This window comes from Sphaeramia orbicularis, chromosome 6 (assembly GCF_902148855.1).
Source record: "Sphaeramia orbicularis chromosome 6, fSphaOr1.1, whole genome shotgun sequence".
Taxonomy (NCBI): Eukaryota; Metazoa; Chordata; class Actinopteri; order Kurtiformes; family Apogonidae; genus Sphaeramia; species Sphaeramia orbicularis.
In genome coordinates this window covers 30,980,335-31,001,761 of record NC_043962.1, presented here as the reverse complement: position 1 = coordinate 31,001,761, position 21,427 = coordinate 30,980,335, and the positions used below count along the sequence as shown (strand labels likewise).

At 37.5% G+C, this 21,427-nt stretch overlaps 1 protein-coding gene across 1 annotated transcript; it reads right to left on the bottom strand.

Moving 5' to 3' along the window:
• Nucleotides 1–644: 644 nt before the first annotated feature.
• iqch (IQ motif containing H) lies at nt 645–21,114 on the bottom strand. Its single transcript, XM_030136368.1, has 21 exons — nt 21,064–21,114; nt 19,938–20,060; nt 19,745–19,839; nt 19,534–19,609; nt 19,181–19,300; nt 17,397–17,487; nt 17,217–17,309; nt 16,644–16,822; nt 15,938–16,483; nt 14,374–14,440; nt 13,219–13,302; nt 12,967–13,127; nt 11,791–12,063; nt 11,463–11,654; nt 6,933–7,053; nt 6,409–6,695; nt 3,292–3,450; nt 1,915–2,037; nt 1,724–1,785; nt 1,176–1,284; nt 645–957 (listed from the first exon to the last, which is right to left on the bottom strand). Exons 1-21 carry the CDS (start codon nt 21,112–21,114, stop codon nt 874–876), a joined length of 3,096 nt encoding a protein of 1,031 aa, XP_029992228.1. The 3' UTR covers nt 645–873.
• Between the last annotated feature and the right edge of the window lie 313 nt (nt 21,115–21,427).

Sequence of the window (21,427 nt, the reverse complement as noted above, 5' to 3'; positions counted from 1 at the left end):
AGTATCACCCAAATTATTATTTTAAACATTTGTATCTGCCCACATTTTCACAATCTAATATTTTTAAGGCCAGAATAATTTTATACAACACAAGAAAACATTCAAATTCATCCACCAGGATTCAAGAGGACTAACATTATTTATGTTAATCCTCATGGGTTTCCAAAATTCACATTGCTGATGAGAAAGTATTATTTTACATATTATTTATTATGAAATTCGCACTTCACTTTACATTCAGCATGAAAATCAATATGCCTTATGGATTAGGATTTAACACTGCCCAGATATTTTATTCTTGCTGCCATAGAAGGTCTTTATTGGACTGTACAAATGTTTATCAAACATCCTATTCTTGAAGTACGACCTACTTACACCAATGCAAAAATACTGCAAGACTTACTTGAATAAACCCAAAATGAGTTCTGCTGGTTAGCTGCTGTTTGGCATGATGGACAGTTGTCCAGTACTGCTGCAAAATATCTAAACCAAGGTTTCTGCCAAATGCCACATTAAGTATTACCCATTTATCTGTATGGAGGCAGGTGCAGGGAGACAGTGAAATTCAGACCAAGGTACTGATTTTAACTTTCAATTTCTATTGAACTTTGAAGAAGAAAAGCTCTGAGTGAAATAAAAATTGGAGGTACGGTATGTTTATTATGAAATATTTCTATTCACATTTATCATTATAAAATACTAAAACGTGTAAGTTAATGAATATCTTAAACTACAAAAAAGAAATCCATGCTTTCTAACTTCTAAACATACATTACAAAGAAGTTGGACTGTGATTAAAAACACAACATAGAGAGAACCTGCTTTGTCTTGTAAGTAACAAGAGAGTGGTGAGTGTAATGGCGTAGGAGCCGTCTATGCAGCATCTTTATCCACAACCGCTCGCAGCTTGTTCTGTACAGTCATCTGCAGAATATCTTTAATGTCCTTGATCAGCTCCTCCAGGGATGAAAAGGAAGACATTTTAAAGCATATTATAATTCTACACTGTCAGATTTCAAAGTAACTATATTTTTTTAATATTGCTACTCAAAAGAAATGTTATAGGAGCTAGTTGCACTTTCTTTAGCTAATACATTGTGGCTGAAAACACCTTCACTAAATATGCATGTTTACTGACACAGATGAAGAGAGATCATTAAGTCATTAACATGTACCTTGAAATTGGTTTCTCCTTGCATTTTAGATTGTGATATTTCTTGATGAATGACTGACAGGTTCTGAGCAAAGGTCACAAGGGCTCCCTGGAGATCTTCTGAGACTGTTCTATTAACGACACCCCAAACAAACGAGTTTACTAATGATCCCCATGTCGCCAGCTAAGAAACAATCACCTTGTTCATCTGACAGTGGTGGTTAAATGAAAGTTTCAACAGACAACATCCTCAGTCTTTAGGGAGGCGAGCACAGCTTGATTTAACTGTTACAGTGCTGTGCAACTTAAAGGATTTGTGTGATAAATATGTTAAATATCCCTCTGCTTAACAACTTCTAGACTTTATAACAGCATTTAGAAAGACAAAGGTGGCATCCTAATCCTCTGAAAGAATTGTCTTTATTGTCCTGTGTAGAGTGGAAGCACCTCATCCTAGAGTCTCATGGAAACAGGCAAAGAAAACGTAAAAGAGCTCTGAGATATTTCCTTTGATGCCAGTATATATATATGTAATTAATATGTATGTGTTTAACATGACAATGCACTTACATCATTCCAATCCTGCATCGCTCACTACTGTCATAAAGAGCAAAAACTGTGCCTTGTTTCCTCTGCAATTCAAGAATCACAGACACAGAGGAAAATTTCATCTGTCATAAGATTGTATACATTTATTCTATATAATAACACCTTTCAAAAAAAGTAAGGATTATACAAAGATCAATAGGAAGCAGTTTTACCTTCATGTCATATCCAATGCCATGATCCCTGCATATCATGAGGAACACATTATGGTACAGCATAGAGAGGTTAGAGTGAAATAAATTACTGCTAATGGCTGCATAACGATTAACCACAGGAGGCTGTGAAAAGACAGAGAAGAAACACAGAATGTAAAAGACGTAATTTTCGCATTTTCCGTTATTCCTAAACAACATTTACATTCAAACACATGTGAGTATTAAAAAATCAGGTGGTGTATTTAGTAGTAAAACCACAGGAGGAGTGTTAACTGAACCCCATCCACATGTCCTTAGGGTCATTGTTGAGTTTGGTGTGTGTGTGACTAGTGTACATGATGAGCGTGGGACACACATGATAAACTATTGGGCCTTTCTTAATTAACTGCAGGGAGGAACAATTAATGTTTAGAAGACATGCCAAATAAAAGATGAGCTTAATTGTACTATGCCAATCAAAGAAGGTACAGTTTAGGGACGGTAAATGTTTGCATTCAATTTGAGACAAAAGCGCTAGTGAATGCACAAAAGGACCACTCAACCCACAATACATAAACCCATAAGAGAGGGACTCATGTGAGCATCATAAGTAACACTAGAGAGGTTGATTACTTAAAAGTGGCAGGGCTCAAAAGGATAAAAATGTGCCTGATTCCCAGGCACCTTTGGGAGACAAAAGGAGCAGGCCTAAGCTGCTGTGAGCACAGGAGATAGCCCATAACTCGCTGTGAAGGCTGTGTATTTGCAGCTGTCAAACACAGGACCCTCACACAACAATAAAAGTGTCCAACAGGGACTTAATTGTGTTTGTAATATGCAGGCCCCTAATGATGGCCACTGCTAAAGCCATTAACCACTGCGATGGCTCAACTGCTGCACTGAAGCACCAGGCCACCAACTAAATGAATGTTTGATAAAATAATACAAGTCGCAGATTAACAAGCGTAAACTCAGGCATACTGCTAATAAAAGAACTCTATTGTTTAAGGCCTGGCACCAGGTTGATGAGGTGTTCAAGCATGCATACACATGCATAATGAAAATGGTATGAATTATTAATGTGTTGATTATTTAGACTCATCTATCAAAATGATAATGAATTCTGCACCTAAACACCAATTGAGCTCAGTGCGTAATTACAGTATTTAGTTGTATTTAACAAAAATGAAGATTTTATCTTTATGATTACTGTAGTGGTACAATAAAAACCTCAGCTGACTTCAGAACTCGTGGTTTCTTTCTTGTTCAGTATGAAAATGAACATTAATAATGTATAGCTGTAAATTAAAAGTAATATATAAATTAAAACCCTTTTCGAAAGTTTAATGCATTTTATCAAAATAACAAATTCTGCAAATATAAGCAATAACACTGTACATTTGCTGCAATCTTCAGATCACAGGATTTCTCTCTGATAGGCGTTGGCACTTCCAAAGAGCTTGTGCTGCAATTTAGTGTTCCTCTAGTCATCATCAGAAGCATCTGGGTCATGGCCAGCTGGTCACTGTATGTGAGGTTCAGATCAATAGCCCACACCTGCAAACAAAACAGCATGAACTCTGTGTCGGAGCAGAGAACAGACACTATAGACTTAATAATTCCAATTTAATCACAAAAATGGAACATCAAAGTATTTCACCCACCAATCCTTATAAAGAGAAAGGTCAGTACCTATTAGTCCTTACAATGCTATACATGTTGAGAGGCAGGGGAAAGGAAAACACGGTTAATGGTGTGTGCTCAACAGATTTAGGTAATTCAGCTGTAGAATGACACATGCACAAAGTAGATCTTTTCCCTGCATACTTGGATTCAGTCTGCCTTGGGCTACTTTGTTTAGCTCAGGTCTGATGAGAAGCTAAGTTCAGATATGTATGGTAAATGGCATCATTATAAGTATATTAAGGGGTCAGGTATGGTCATAGCCTTCTGCTTAAACAGGGCTAATTTTCCCAATAATAACCTAATAGCTATGCCCTCTCTTCAAAAGTGGCAAATAAATCACCAGTGAAGGAGTTGTTAATAACTAAGTGGCAGTCTGCTGCCTTCTTGCGCTGTTCCTATTTGTCAAAGTAAACGCTCCTGCCACTGAATGCAAATAGCTGTCTGTCCGAACCCCGCAGTCTGTGTAGCCTGAGCACTTTATCTCCACCAGCACATGGATATAGCTGAACATTTACAGTAGGTCTTGTATGTAATTTATTTGTTTCTAAAATAGAAACATATTGTAGAATGGAAAATTAATATATCTGAGCTAGTGGCTACTGACTCATAGACAATAGGTGTTATACTGACATGTTTCTGGTGAAAGTACATTGAGCCTAGATTAGGTCTGAAATTAAGATCATGTTTGGTCTTTAAACGGGTGTTTGACAAGTTCTGATACTTTATGAGTCGGAAGAAAATACAGGAAAAATATTATATTATAAAAAAAAACTGTTATTCTTGAGGAATTGATGAATGCACCTTGATTTGTTTTTTAGAAATTGTGTGAAAATTGCAGTAATGTTCTTATTTGAAATATGTTTATTTTAGCAGTGTGCTCTTAAAATGCAGAAGCTTAATTAAAATGGGAAAAAAAATGAGAATACAAATGCATGTAATTTTAGAAAATATTGCATGTACTGTACATGTTTAACAACGTCTCAGTAGTATGTGCTATACTGAGCCATCCTCACCATAAAGATGCAGCAGATACCACCAGATAGATTCAAGTCTCTTTGCATACGGTTGATACCTGGACCAGACTGATGGACACAGTCTAATACGCCATTCTTCCTACTCACTAAAATCATACTCTGATGTCCCATTGTCACTCTTAACAAAGCCGTGGGAAATTTAAGCCTGGATTGTACCTGTTTTCTATTGCCTTGCATTTTCATTAAAAACCCTGATGCTGCAGCTGGGGCCCCACCGTTCCACAATGTGAGGAAAGACTGCAAGGGCAAACATATGTGACCCACTTCTTCCCATCAAATAAAGTAGGCAGCTTTTAGCAACAGGTTTGAATCTAAATTGATGTTTAAATCCAGACAGGTTTGCCCATGTGGCTTCTCTCTGTCTGAGGTCTGTGTGTGGGGAGATGGTTAAGAATCTGTCTTTAATGTTCCTGCCTCTATTGAAGCACATACAGTTTATAGACTATTTTTTAATTATGCTGCCAGTGAAAAGCATTCAATTTCTGGTCAAATTTGTGAGTGAAAATTTATTTGAAGGCTCTCATTATATCACTTTGAACAGTTGAGGAGAAGGGCAGCCTTTGTCCCTGTGACAAATTCTGAGAAATAGCATATTTTAAAACATGACTGGGTCATAATTTGATTTAATTTTTATTTAATAAATACTGTGAGGCATTTTATTTACTTCAAATGAATATAATTTGTTAACCTCCACAGTCGAAGTAAGTATGTAGTCCTGAAGAAAAAACATATTTGGATGGATTTTAAACTTTGCAGGACATCATTTCCTGAAGAATTTACATACAAATTCAGTTACATTCAAATGATTTTAAGTTTTAAGACACAAATTGCCTGAGCACTGCTTCTCTCACACTACCATTAGATCCATAACATACTACCCTCTAGTGGCAAGTATGCCTTTAGTTACTGCCTATTCTACATCCATATTATTTATGAATGCAAACAGAAATAAAAGAAGAAAAAAAAACAGAAGAAAAAAAAACTACATTATTATTAAATGAAATGAATAAAATCCACCATATGAAGGAAAGATGAACAAGTGCTGTTTTGCCATCTGATGGATTGTGAATAAAGAAAAAAGTGAAAAGACTGTCCTCTTTTCATACCCTTTGGTAAAACTGCAAAATAGCTCTCCACTGTTTTGCACGGTTTTGTATTTTATAGACCATATCACAAACAAAGCATTTCATTTTACAACTCTGGATCAATACACTGTCAATGTAGCCACATGTTGGGAGCAGAGGTTAAACCATCGTAAACCAGTCCATTTCCAATATCATAAATCAAAAAGGTTTCAGCAAAACCTAATCCTGACAAATGAGAAAAAGGTTTTCATGGTGTCTTGCTATAATAATGAGAGACATTTTCAGTAGAGCACTGCAGGTAACCAGCTAGGGGTTAAACACTGACAGGGCATCCCTGTGTAGCTGCCAAATCACTTTAGAATTGACCTATTGTCTGAAAGATAGGTACCTCTGAATTTCTCGGCATTGTAAGGTTAAAGGGCAAACCTTAAATGGTGGAATAAGTGTATTGACACAATAAGACCTGACAGTTTATTAGATGGCCTTGTGACACATTTGGTCCCCATGCCCACTGTTTGCCTTGCTTGTTTTCCAGATCTCTGGGGAGCAGTGAGGGAGGTACCTATCTTCTCATATGGATCCCTGATCCAGCCTAAAAATTGATCTCTTTCCCCACTATGGTGAAATGGAGCACTCTGTCACCACGTGTTGCAAAAGCCCAGACCACATTTACTGTGTGAATTAAAGCCTCCCCTCGCCCCTTGTCTCACCTCCTGCTCCATGGTGTTGCGGTTTAGGAAGGTGGCCAGGTCCACAGAGACATGGCCTATGATCAGACGCTGCAGACAGGCCTGACCCACACGCATGCAGATGGAGTGCAGGGTCTCTGGGCATACAGACGTCTGAGGAACAGTGGAGCCTACAGCGTCCAGTTGACAGGAGCTGTGGAACTGATCTCCACAGGACAGCATGGTCACCTCACCCCCAGGCTCCAGCATCAAATCTACTGTCAGATTGGTGATGCTGTCTGAAGGTGGGTAGGCCTCCACCACACCACCTGACACAGCAATAGGAATGATTACAGTACACAAGTAAATAAATAAAATGAAAACCAACTGGGTAAACAGAATATTAAACTCTCCTTGCTCCTGTTTGAGATGAAAATTACTTAACAGCACGCATGTTATAACAACATCTGGGTGCTTAAAAGGACATGGGAAATTCCTTTTAGCATATTTCAACCAGCTGTATTTGCAGGTGAATTGCATTCAGTGTCTCACAATAGACTGCTGACCTTGCCCGAGGAAGGTCTTCAGAAAGCAGGCCCAGTTGGGATAGCACAAGGTTTTAGCAGGCCGGGCGTAACGGGCCAGCCACTCTGGGATCTCATTCAGATATCTGTTTAGCACAGACTCCTGCAAAAAGAAAATTGAGCTGCATATAGCAGAGGTCTACTGAATAGTGAGAAGTTAGGATATTATGCATGTTTTTTCATTCAAAATCAGAATAACAAGTCTTGGATACTTTATTTTGTTCGATTATCATAGGTTTCAAGGTGTCGACTGCACTACAGGAAATGCCCTTGTGTTCGCCGGATGACTCCTGTGACTGCTTGTTATCCTTGAGACCTTTGGTGGCTGCTTCAATTTCTGTGCGAGTGTCTGACGAATACTGCGGGAGGGTCTATCGGTGAGTGACAGCCTATTATCAGAAGGCCTCAGGAGTCTAATGGCTTTAACTCAGAGCCACAGAGACAGCACCTGCCCTCAATAACAACTCTCCGCTAGGCAGCCGATGAATACCTAAGCTAACCCCATCTATCTGGGGATCAATCAGGGCTTGACTGGGATCGATATCACTCTTGTTTCTGTAACCAGGAAATGCCATAATGGTTTTGCCACTTAATTATGCTGTTAATTTCTAACTTTTGTTTTAGGTGTCTTTAAACCACTTCCACTCTTTTCTGTGACAGGACTGTGATACAGATAAAAGTTACAATGGCTCAGCTAAACCTTTAAGATTTTATTTCATAAATATTGTATCACATAAAAATATAAGTGTTTTTGTTTACTATTTGAAGAGTCTAAGTTCTAAACCCTGTTTATTTTATTCTACATTTTTATTTAAATCGACATTGTCTAATTAATTCATGTCCGTTCCTGTTTTACTAACCAGAAATGTAGTTGCTTAAACACATGAAAATATGTAAACTGCCACCTTTTTAAACCTGTCTAAAAGCTCACTACACTCTAAATGAAAACATCTTTGTTCTTTCATCATTTGATATAGAGCATTACTTTGTTTTGAGTATATGCTGTTTTGCTTCACTGACAATGGAACTGGAGATTATGCTGTTGATATTCCAGTCATGTAGCACCCATCATCATATTCAAGTACTGTAAGAGGCGAGGTCAAATGCTACACAGTGATTCCCCCTATACAAACCATAAAGCACACAATGGTGCGGCAAAAAGTGTAAGGGAACGGTTGTCATTTTCAACGGAAGAGCAAGCTCACCCCAGGACTTTGCCTATGCAGTTCACAGAAACAGCAGGATGGGAGGAAAAGAAAGAGAGGTATTTTGCAATAAATTATTTGGACTTAAACTGCGTACAGTACCCTGTGATAGGATTCAGGCTTTGCTTGGTGTCCACATAAAGCCAAGCAATCTGGTCATAAATAAAAAAGATGTTGCCCTGCCTCTTTGATTGCCGTTTCATCTCTCCATTACATAGTGAAACAGCTGAGAAACTACAGTAAGTCTTGTGAAAAGAAGTGCACAATCTGACTAGTCACAAACCTGCCAGAAAAAAAGCTTTAATATCAGTATTCTGCAGTCAGTAACTAATTTCATTTCTAGGTTTAAATAAAACATTGATGTTGCTCTTTCTCTCATTTCTCTCATTCCTCATCCCCGTTTGACTTTAACTCCTTAGCACAAGGGCATCAACATTTGCTCTGTCGAAAAATGCACAGAAAGCACTTACAGTATGACCTTCAGTGAAATGAAAGGAAACACAACACAAATACCTGTCAAATGTGTCCCAAATAGAAAATATTTGAATGCCCTTTTGTAGTAAACTCAAGTTAATTGCATTAAGGGTGGAACATTAGATACTGAGACTACTCCATGCAAGCATAGGGTGCCCAATAGTTAGACAGAAAACATCTGTATTAAACGTTCCTCTACCTCTTCAATAGTAGTGATTATCAAATGACCCATTTGTTTGACAAATTTAACCTAAATAAGGTGTTGCTCAAGATCTGTTTGTACACAGCATGGCAAAAAGAAATACTCCATCTGTTGACACTATTAGGTGTAATTTTTACCCTCTTGTGCCTAATGATCCATATGCAAGCTGTGTGAGCGCTTAAGTGTGTGTATGGCTCCCTTCAGGCATTGCATGGGTGCAGATCTACATGTCTTTAACCTCTCTCTGTGTAAATGCTAAAAGAGGCCTGTGGGCTTTGTGCAGGCTGAAACATTGTGCTGCAGGCTATGGGCCTCACAATATTTAGAGAATTACCCTATCACTTCTGGAGAACCTTCTATGGATTAACTGGGAAACCTCCTCCTCCTTGTTGTACCCTTTTGCGCTTTCTTTTGCATAGACAGAGGGATATGATTGTTTGTATTATTCTGAACGACCACATGGCATTTGTGTGAGTCACACTTCATGCTGCGCCCATCAGAACAAGCAATAATTAAAAACAAATATGCAGGCTTAGTCTGCAAACTAAGGCCAAATATACAGTACTCACTAATCCTCTCCTTCCTAGACATCCCACTACATACTAAAACATATTCGTGTAATATACGCTTTAATTACCAGTTATTTATTACATTTTCAGGACACAATAAACTCAAAGAACAGTTAAATTATGAATTAATATTAAAACCATCACTTTTCACAATTTGTAGCTTATTAATAATAAATTAAATTGCTACTATTTCCATAAACATAGCTTTAAACATCTATGCTTTAATGCTTGCAAATATTCCAAATTGTGATTATCTATCCTATTCACTAACTGTCATTGCAGCAGCAATTAGGGCTACTTCTTTTCAGTGAAGTGCTATGCTAATGAGTGTTATATCTCAAAATATACTTCCAAGTTTAAACATCCATCTACAGTTTCTGCTGTGAGAGGAGCGCATTTAGATACAATAAAATATTTATACATTTGAATCTAATCAACAGCAAAGTTCTGTAATATTTTAGCAGATATTGCCAAATTGTCATCTCCAGTATAAACAAGTATAACAACAGAAGGGCCATGTAACACATTTAAGAGACTAATCCATTTTAGGCGAAAACATTGTAGCAACAAAAACATCATGCAATGAGGGGCACAGGATGTGGGCTATGCTTTGATTAAAAGAGCAAGGTGTAGAATAAAGGCCAGTTAAAGTGTTGTGTCCATATGGCCCAGAAGCCCTGAGGCTGTCGGCCTACACTGGGGGCCTCGGCACTCTTCCCTCTCGATGGGACCCCAGCTGGTGAAACAAACCCCATTTACTTTCCTGTGTTGCCTCAGCCACCATTATGGACCTTGGCTGTGGCTCAGCCACTCTCTGCCATAATTAACAGCACCAATGCCACAACAATTACAGCCCTGCTCTGCACATACACTATGAATTAAAGAAAGAGCTAATAGGAACAAAACAGACTGAGCCATAAGAAGCTCAAGATGACTGCTGTTCTTTCAAATGGAATAAAAAGTAAAATCATTGTGCTCCAAGCCCACAATCATTAGCCTGTAATTAGTTTACACAAAGCTCCCAGTTAAATGGCAAAATACGGTAATTAACACATGACAGAAAATCAAAGGCTACTTTGTAAGCATATGAGAAATAAGAGCCAAAGGCTCAGAAGCTGTGTACAGATTGCAACTGCACCAAATGAATGGTTTACTAATAATTAAGTACATTTTATTTCTTTTGATATGTTTAAGATAAAATTAATATTTATGATGGAAAATTAATGCTGATACTTCATAGAATAAATATCCCTTTACAAATATTTTATAAAAATGCTGAGGATAATCTAATTTGTATTTTGTAACTGGCATGGCTAAGATTTTACCATAATTCTACTATAATACACATTCTAAAATCACTACAGTAGAAATACACAAATATATACAGTGAGAAATAAATCAGTCAACCAAAGTGTCTGCACTGTGGTTTTTACTCCAGAATAGTTAATGTGTGTCCTATAAAGAAGAGATAATGGCAGTGTGTATGAGCAGATATTTTATGTATTGATTCAATGCCGTGATGCTCTTGGGACAATGTTCAACATACTGTACTACAGGGACCAACATTCACCTCTGTTACATTAAGACCCCGAACTGAATGATGGTGTCTCTCTGACCCTGCAGTGACCTGTGTGCTGGTTCACCAATATAAGTGGATCTAATAGGATTTTTTTAGAGGTTTCATCTCATCAAGAAGCCCAATCCTGATTTTAAAATTTAGTTCTAATGTTATCTGTTAAACATCAACTTGTTACTATGTTAACTTTAAACGGCCAATTCCTCATTGGTATGAGTGTAATAATAATAGCAATAAACTTTATCTGTTTGGCACTTTTCTAAAACCAGTGCTTTAAAGAAGCCATAAAGCAAGACATAATAGTAAAAAAACATCAATTTAGAGAGATGTAATAAGGGAAATACATTTTAAAAAAGGGTATAAAACAAAACTGAAAATTCAAGCAAATTAAATAAAACATTAAAGTAAGTATCAAAATGTGCTTGAAGACATGTCCTAGAGTTTATGACAGTAAAGAACTTACATAATCCTTTAAGTTATCTTTACCTGAATCCATTTTGTTTTGTTCCATAGTTCAGGACCATGACGATGGTATTCCTGCAGGGCCCAGTTATAGCAGCTAATATGACATATATCACAGTATGCTGTGCCACGGTCTCCGTATTCAGAGTCTATTTTAAAGAGCCATCGCTGCACACTCATATTCTGAGTCATCAGATCAGCCAGTGTCTCATGAAGCTAAATCAAAAGATAGATTTAGAAATAAAAAATACATAACTGTTAAGTAAAAAGGTATAAACACATACTCTATATTACCAGACAAGTGATCTCAAGTTGTGAATCTGTGCATGAAAATGAGTTCTTAATATCTAACCTGGTTTATTGAGTAGATGTCTCCTTGACCAGGGGGTACATCAACCCCTGCCCCAGCAAAAATCCTCCTTCCCCCAGATTTGGTACTGTAGAGTTGTGCAACAGCTGGCTCTGGGCCCAGGATTGGCACTCCCAGCTCATCAGCCACTGCCAGGTCATCCCTGTGTGCCACTCCACCCACTATATAGGCCTGCTTCCCCTGAATCCGGTTCCTGATGCGCCTCAGCGTCCGTGGACTGTACTTTAGCAGTGAGGATAGGCACATGTTATGAGTCTGAAGAGAAGAAGTGAGACAGATTAGATCACAGTGTCTCTTCCAAGGGTTGTTTCTTGACCTGATTTATTACTGTGTACACACAACAGATCTATTATTGTAATAGCCAGCAGGGTTTTGACCTCTCCTGTATTCCAGCAGGTTGAATTGATAAAAGCTGCCTGTGGGAGGCCTTCCCTATCCTTCACATCTTTAATGTGTGCTAGCAATGAGCTCCTTGGGAATACAACTAATTACTTCACATCTGTATTTATTTGATCCACATGGAATTATCCCTTCTGTCACTGGCAGAATGTGCTGCCAGCCATGGGTAGCAGTGATTCATCTCAGCAACACGTCTGGCACAGTTTAACAACAAAACAGCAGGAAAATCAATAGAAATAAATGAAGAAGACCATGTCGTGTTGTACATTCAATTTAGTGCAAAAGGATGTAAATAGATGGATAGAAGAGCTGCATGAAAAAGACAATACAGCAATACCCTGACTTTATCATACAGACGTAAGCAACAATTTAGACTTTCTACAAAAATGTGCTGGTTTGACTGAATTAATTAAGCCAAATTATATGCAATTTAATTATTTACTCAACACCGAATAGAAACCATTAAATGCATTTTATTTAAGTATAACTTTATATGGCCACTGTGTTTGCTGGCAAATAAAACAGATGTTTAATTCCTAAAGTAGTAAAAAGAAGTGAAAAATATTTACAAACACATGGTGTAGCTCTCACAGGACAGCCATGTGATAATGATCTCCTCTAGTACCCTCTAGAGGAGATTTCACAAATTACAAATGTTTCCTTTCACAAAATCCTGCAGGAAACACACAATGTCACATTTATACATGAGAGCACACATTTGTACAAAAACAAAATTAAATAAAATGTGATTAATCTTACCGAGAAATAGTCCACAGCCTCAGGTGTGAGGATAACAAAGCGTCTTGTGCCAGTATCATCCCGCTTTGTGGCTTCATCACACTTTAGGAGACTGGTGTAGTAGTGTAAGATGTCATTCTCCAGATGCCGGGGACATACGTAGATCACATCTACATTTTCATCTTAAGGCATACAAGTGCAAGTGATATATTAACAGTAAAGTACCAGCAGCAGAGTTTCTGTGCATCTGATGGGTGTTTTTAAAAGTCTGACCTCTAATATCACACAGCCTGCCTATTTGGATGTTTTGTAGGACATCAAAGTTCTTTAAGTTCTGTCGATGGTTCTGAGAATAACCTGAAAGAACAAGGTCATAAAATCTTGCACAAGACTGAAAAGAGAAAGAAAGACCTACATGACAGTGGACACACCTGGTTTGTATATGTATAGAATCTAGAGGTTGATTAAATAAAATTCTTCACACACACTGGATCCGTTTTAGACAAAGGACAAGAAAAAAAGGCATAGACAGAATGAAAAATTCTCTTCAGAATGTATTTTTGTTCCAAATTGTTTAGTCTTCAGCATATACATCCACACAACCTTTCAACCAGTAGATTTGGGGATCGAGTGTTTCAGTATAATTGCACAGTAGCGAAATCTGATGGTTAATTTAGTTTAATAACTAGCAGGAGAAAGTGCCTGTCGTGTGCTATGAGTCCTGTTGCACCATGTCCAGCCACCACTGAGCTACATCCAGTGATACCTCCAGGATTTTACTCTTATGTCTATCTGGATTTCTGCCTAAGAGAGAATCCTCAACTGAATCAAGGTAATTAAATGATTGGATTCATGCTAATTAACAACAATGGGGTTCAACTTTCTAATTATCCTTGCTCACACAGCACTCTCTGTAGCCACCCCAAGTGCAAATAAAGCATTCCATCTGCTAGTAATTAGGCTTAATAATTTTAGACAATCGCTCAATGATTTACAATGCACATGCCTGATTACAGTCTAAATGTGAGTGCCATGGTGAAATTAGAACAAGAACAGATCATAGCTTGTGCTCTATGTCTAGTGCAAAAACACAGCAGCCTTTTTTATACACAGCGATAAAAAAGAGACCTTTGTGCCTCTTGCAAATATTCAACATAATGGGTTTTCATTTGCTTAATCTGCAAATTAAATGGCGATTGAGACTAAATTGTTCAGTTCCCTGGCATAGGGACTGTCATCATCCTGTGAGTGCTTTCCTGCAGAGAGCCATTTGAACGAGACAGAGTGCCTCCACCCGGGCCACAGACTGGGGCAGCAGAGTGGTGCGACTGGGGATGACTGTTGCTAGATCAGATATGTGTGTGTGTGTGTGTGTGTGTGTGTGTGTGTGTATGTGTGTGTGTGTGTGCAGCAGGCGAAGAAAGCTACCTAATGAAGGGATGTGGATAATGGTCCTCTTGGAGGACTGGATGTGTTTCCAGTTGGCTGCCAGATGCTGGGGATGGAGAAAAAGAGTGATCAGAGAGGGGACTGCCTGAGCGGATGCGCACACACACACACACACACACACACACACACACACACACACACACACACACACACACACAAATCATCACATCACTGCATAGCTAAAACACATCAAGCCTATCTCTCTCTGGGCTAACAGAAGCAAACCAAGCATAAAATACCACTTTAATTAAATTAAGCGTTTACTTTAGAAAACATCTTCTCACAATTAATTCAATCAGCAAGGTACATGATGCTACTGCCAGGGGAAGATTAGCAGGCTTAATTAACACAGTATGAATGTTTAAACAGTGAGAACATACATTTAGTGCATGTATACACACACAGCAATGTTAAAACTAAATGAACTTGTAGTCACTAATTAAAATAATGTCAGTGCTCTAAAAGATGCTCACCTAAGATGACAGCACAGACATGACATCTGTGCTGAATGAGAAAAAGTCCTTAGTTTTACACAGCTAGGAAGATTGTACTGTCACAGTACTCTGATAAAGGGCTGAAATACACATTGTACTATGTGGTCCTCACTATTGAAGACTCAGAGGTTAAGAATTTAGCACATTTGTTGTCACATCTTTAGATAAATTATAACTGAACTGGACACAAGTTACCTGAATTGTTTATTGTTTGTGAATATTCGGCTGAAAACAACAGATGAAAATACTAGTCTGAACCTTACACCACACCACTGTGATTCCTTTAAAATCGGTTCACTCTTTTAAACCTCCTTAACAACACATTTGTCATTTCAAAACATTATAATATCATAACAATCTATAATATAAATCATCATATATTTGGCTACTGTTGCATAGAGGATGAAACTATACACTATATACAGCTTTTGTGGCTTGATCCTTAGCCAAACCCTCATTATCACCATTTCTTCCTTTGTCTTCTTTTGCCATCAGTGTGGCTACAGGTTTACTTGATCTGTTTCTCTCTGACTTTACATTGTCTCTTCTGTTCATCTGTCACACTTGTCTCAGTTTGTCATCCGTCTAGCTTCTGAGATCATTCAATCATTATCTGTCCCAGGGTTTCTTGCTGCTGCTTTAAGATTACCTCATACTCTTTGCAAAAAATGTTGATCAAGCTGATTTTGTTTGGTCTTTGTAAAATTAAAGTCTGCGACTGAATGGAATATCTGACCTTAATAGTAACAATCTGCAGACAACTTCAAAAGTACAGTTAAAACAATGAATTTTTTTTTTATATATATATTTTGATGAAGCACTTAAGGACAAACTTTTGTGAGGTTAGAAGATTATATGGTTATTTTCTCTTAATTAACACATCTAAATTTAGAATTTGTGAGATGACAAAATAATTGAATAAAATTCTAAAAATCTGAGAAAATGAAGTAAAGTAGGGCTGATGTAAAAGGTGAGAGTGAAAGAGCAATTTTAAGTAAGAGAGAGGAAGAAAGAGAGAGAAAGCAGCTGTTGGGTATAGACAACATCACCTGGGCTCTGCTGCGGTAATTCTCCAGCTGTCTGAAACGCCTGGCCTGCAGGGCCTTCCTGACACGACACATCTGAGTGTGCATCAACCATGAGATGGCGATGGTCTCCACCGCCCACTTGCGCCGGCAGAGGCGCAGGTAGGCTGTCCGGGCTATGTAGCGCCTCCAGCAGGACTGTATGTGAACGGCAGCTGCCTCTGTGCCTCCCTCTCCCTTAAAGCGTTGACCTGGGCGTGAGACCAGATCTAACACTTCCTCCCAGTTTTCTAGCACTGAGAGGAGGCTCATCACTGGAGGAGCTTTTCTCCATTCATTATCCCAACCCTGGCTGAACTCCACCAGTCGTTCCCCACTCACCTTGGCTAGAGGCACAGCAAAGTCCCTGAGCAGCTTTTTCAAGGCCTCCAGAGCATCGACCACACTGCTCCAGCACAGGCTGAAGCTATGCTTGAAGCGACAGAAATCTGTCTCCATTGAGTTGATACATCCTTTCATGATAGTAAATGTGTGTTTGGAGATATTTACATGAACTGGCACAGACAGATTCTACAGAATGCAAACAAAGAAAAAAAAAAAAAAAGTAAGATTGAGTGATCTATCTATCTATCTATCTATCTATCTATCTATCTATCTATCTATCTATCTATCTATCTATCTATCTATCTATCTATCTATCTATCTATCTATCGATCGATCGTGTTATTACCTGAGAGCTTTTAGGAAAAAGAGAGTTGTTGCCTTCCATGTTATCAAAGCTTTTGGAAGTTGTAGAAGGAGGTGGGGTCTTAGGTGGTGTATGTTTTGTGCTTGTTCTTTCTTGGGAGAATTCCGGATCTATTTCCCATTTTATCTGCTTCTGACACCTGGACTTTGGATTCATTGAGCCTGAAGACAAGATTAACAGTATTCTATTAGTTATTAATCAGATGAAAGCATTCATCAAGGTAAAATCCAATGATAGTTGTGTCTGTAACATGAGATTGTGTGATGGAATTTGAACAAAAAGACAACTGAAACAAATAAGTGAAATGGTAAAAAGCATAACCAGAGAAATGAAGGTATAATGTCAGTATTACACGGTAATACTTTAAAGGTTCAAGGCATAACCTTTCTTCCTCTTTAGCATTTAAGACATCACAAAAGTACATCACTTACATGAACCGTTAAAAAAACATTTTTTCACATATGGCATTCCAAAAATAATTCTCCTGAACTGATCAAATAAAGCTTTAAACACATAATCAACTATCACAAATACAGCAGAATGAGAAGCACTGACCAAACTTGGAAGAATAAAAATCCTTTTTGGGGTGAAGAGTAGCAGCCTTGTGTTGAATCAATGAGCACAGAAAACTTGAAGATGAAGACATTTCTGAAAAATGAGCTGAAATAGTATCAGATTTCTACAAGCAAAAAAATGAGCATTTGTCATGGTGCTGAGGAAATAATGTCTGTTTACCTGTCTCCACACCTGTTTGACTGTGAAGGCCCTTTGGTTCAGTGGCCTGAATGCTCACCACTGGGCCAGTGATTGTCCTGCTATGTTTTATCTAGAAAAAGCACCCCGATCCAAGGTTTTTTTTAGATATGAATGTTTGTACTCCACAAAGACAGACTATATTGTGATGTGAACCTTAAATTAGTTAAAGGATAAATCAGAGTAAAAAGAAAACTCAAATTTAAACCTCTTTTTTTTTTTTTTTTTTATTAATTTCTACTCTTTTCTGTGGTTAGACTTTCTTAAAGTGAAAGTATTATAGATTAGGAGGTAGCCAACCATTGATCAGACTCATGCAAGCTTGGTGATGGCCAAAAAAACTTACTAGCAGAATGAGTATGAGGGAGAGTGCTGGGATAGCATACGTGATTACAAACAGGGGATTTTTGGGTACTTGGAGCTAATAGACATGCAATTAATCACAAAGTATTCAAGATGAAAGATGAGTCTTAAGATACTACAACTCAGAGCTACCTTATATTACTAATCATTTACTATTTTAAATGACAAAATAATATTTTACTAAAAGAAAGGTGTTGACCTAATTCAAAATAAAAAAGGGAAATGCATTTGGAGCACCTTCAAATATTTCTGGCTAAATTAAAATGCCCCATTACTCATAAAGTACAAAGTTTGTGCTGCAAATTCTCCACACTTGTCACCTAATGTCCTCTTCTTCATTCTCCTCAGACCACTGAGCTCTCTGACAGACCACAGGTAGTGGCCAGGTGCTTGGAGAATCTCCCCTCAAAGGCACACATCTGTTTCAGATGGGGTTGGGAAAAGGTGGCACCTTTTGTAAAATTGCTAAAATGCAAAAGCTCATTCTCTGGCACGGGCAAGGAGTGGAGAAGAGCTGGCCTGAGCTGCAGAAGGAGGCAGCAGGCAGAGAGCCAGTGGTTAGCAGTTGGGGAAGCTACGGCTGTCTTATTGGCATGCTGGACCAGGTACCCACTTCTGTCCTGAGACAGCTGTAAACCAGTAGCCCATAGCACAGCAATCAGGCGCCTGTTTCTTTAGAAGAATGCTGATGTGCTGCAATCTGCTGCTTTCCGCTTTCTGCAGCCAGCATTTCCATCTCTCCTATATCAGAGTGACAGTCTTGGCCTCTATTTCTCATGTCAGGTAAAGATTCTCAAAATATATTGGAAGGAAAGTGTGTAAAATATATCTAAAACTAATGCCGACCTTTGCAAAGATTAATTTGTTTGCCGTGACAAGTACTGGCTGTCATCACTAAGCCAAGTGACCTTTATGTCACTGTCTCTCTGAGCAGGAAACTTGAGGCATCTATTAATACAAACCTGTACCATCACTCTTCACTCTGGCATAAAGTGTCTTTTCTGCGGATCAAGTAAGTACAAGGGAAATATGATGGGAAAAATATCCAATTCATCTTAGGTGTTGCAGAAATGCTTGTAATACATCCTAATCAAATCTTTCCTGAGGTACATGCTGTAAGTTGCAATTAATATCAACAAAAGACTAGAGTCACAGGAAATCAATTTCTTGCTACACAAAGAAAATAACTGGAGGATATGATGGCTCATTCTAGTATATGTCTTCCTGCAATGACTATAATATTAAGACCTAAGCAGGATGGAAAAATTTGACCTATTTTCAAGGAAGCCAAAATACCAGATTAACAGATAAAAATCAGACTTCTTCATCTAAAAAGCTTGTACTTCCAGTTTACATGTAAACTCAGTTTAATCTAAACCAGCCATTAATGGTCAATTACTTACTGCATTTGTGCTTCTTTTTTGCAAATCAGGGGGTGGAATCCCAAATTTTCTGTGCAAAATGGCTCTGTTGTTTGGATGAGCAGGATTAGTTATCAAAGGCAAAGTTAGGGCTTCTTTTTGCTGAGTGAGAGAAAAAGAAGGAAATAATAAAGATTTACATTCATATGTATTTGTGCTGAGCAAAAAAATAGGCTATGTTAATTCTTATGATATGCTCATTTTTGAGGCTTTTCAGTAGTATTATTCTATTGAATAATACAAAAGACTATATGAACTTGCTGTGTATTATGTGACATGTACTATGCTGTGTACATTATTATTAGTAAATGTCTAAAATTTGAACGTAAGATTACCCTTTCCTCAGGTGAAAGTCCATTGAATTCCCTTCTTTGTAGGCAGACATCTGGGAAACTCTCCAGAGCAGGGTTCCTGTGTAAAATCTTTTTTTCAGGCTCACACAGATTTGTTGCAATATGAAAATGCCACCAAGGGTGGTAAAGCTAAGTGTCTGCTTCCATATTATTTAGAAGAAACACAATCTTGACTCTGCTAGTCCTTACTTACCATTTTGGAATATTTGCTGTCTTTCTCTCTAAATCCTCAATGACTGGAAGAACCAGTACTTGGTTATTGGCCTTCAGATATTCCTCTACATGTGCCTGTTTATGAAGACCATTGTTTAATTAGATATATTTGTTATATTTTTCTGTAAGATTGTTGACAATGATTTTCTTATATTTCTACGAAACAGCCTTACCTTTATCCCACTTTCTGTCTTATAAATAGCAGTGTCCAGTTCTTGAATGCACAGTGATTTTCCCAGCTCACTGAGAGTGAGTTTCTTAAGACTATGCTTGAGATGTCGCAAATCATCTAGAACCTGTAGTATAGTGTTAGCAGTAAAAGTAAAGAGTAAAAGTAACATTTCTTATGTAAAAACATTACAAGAAAAATGTAAAATGTGAAAAGTAAAACCATTCTACAGTAAAATGATCCCAGTTACATACATTTTTGGACTTATCAATATTTATTACTGATTTGCAACTACATGCATTATATGGCTGTAAATATTTGACATTACGCTCATTTTAATTTTTTTGTTATATACTGTTGGGTGGTTAAACTAGAACAATGCATTTGTAATGTTTCTTTTTTTTTTTTTTTTCTTCAAACCTTTGTAATAATACATTTTCCAACTAATCCAAGAGGGTATTAATCTTTAAGAACATGGACAATTTTTTCATTCCATAGAGGAGATTTTGCTTCAGGTAATCAAAAAAATCAACATATTTAGTGAAATGGGATTTTCTCTGCACAGGAAGGATATAGAAAATTGTAAAATGAAAACAAACTTTGTAACTAAAGCTGTCACACAAACATAATGGAGTATAAAGAACTAATTTCCCCTTGTGGATGAATAAAATTAATCTGTATCTGTGCTTTATCTGTATTTTTGCCGCTGAGATGTAGTGGGGTAGAAGTATAAAGCTGTATAAAATGGATATACGCAAATAAAGGAGGAGTATCTTGAGTTTGTACTCAAGTAGCTACAGTAACTTCTTGAGTAAAAGTACTTAGCATAAGCTTCTATAATACATCAGCGATCCTTAGATAAATACTTTGCTTAAGGTGTTTAAGATAAGTTTCTGTTTTCACGCTTAATCAACTTGACCTAACTTTAGCTCAATTGATTTAGCTAACTAATTACTAATAACTAATTTGCTATCTAAGGTTAGTTAAAGCCAAGTGATGGAAAACAAACTAGCATCAGCAAACTGGTTTGCGGAATTTCTTAAAAAGGCTTTTACGTTCACTTTAAATTAGGGTAGTTGAATTATCCCGAGCCGGATTCAATGTTACTAACACTTAAAACTTAACATTACCTGTACTAACGTTTCTCCCACATCATCTTCATATTTTATTATTTCAGACATTTCCTTCTGTATTTAAATAGTACAAGAAGAAAACATGTCACATAATAATGACAAGGGTTTACGAAGGCTAAATAGTGTTAACGTTGCCATGACAGAGAAAAGCTAAACTATTGGAGTTATTTTTACCCTTCCTTTTTCTGTCAGGTAGTTCACTCTACGATTATTGGCAGAAAAAATAAAATAAAATAAAACTGTGATGACAAAATTCAAACCATGCCCACCATTAAAAACATAACCAGGACAAATATATAAATTATGCGTGGAATAATTTAATATCCTTAAATATTTATGCAAGTCTTTGGAGAGGTGATTC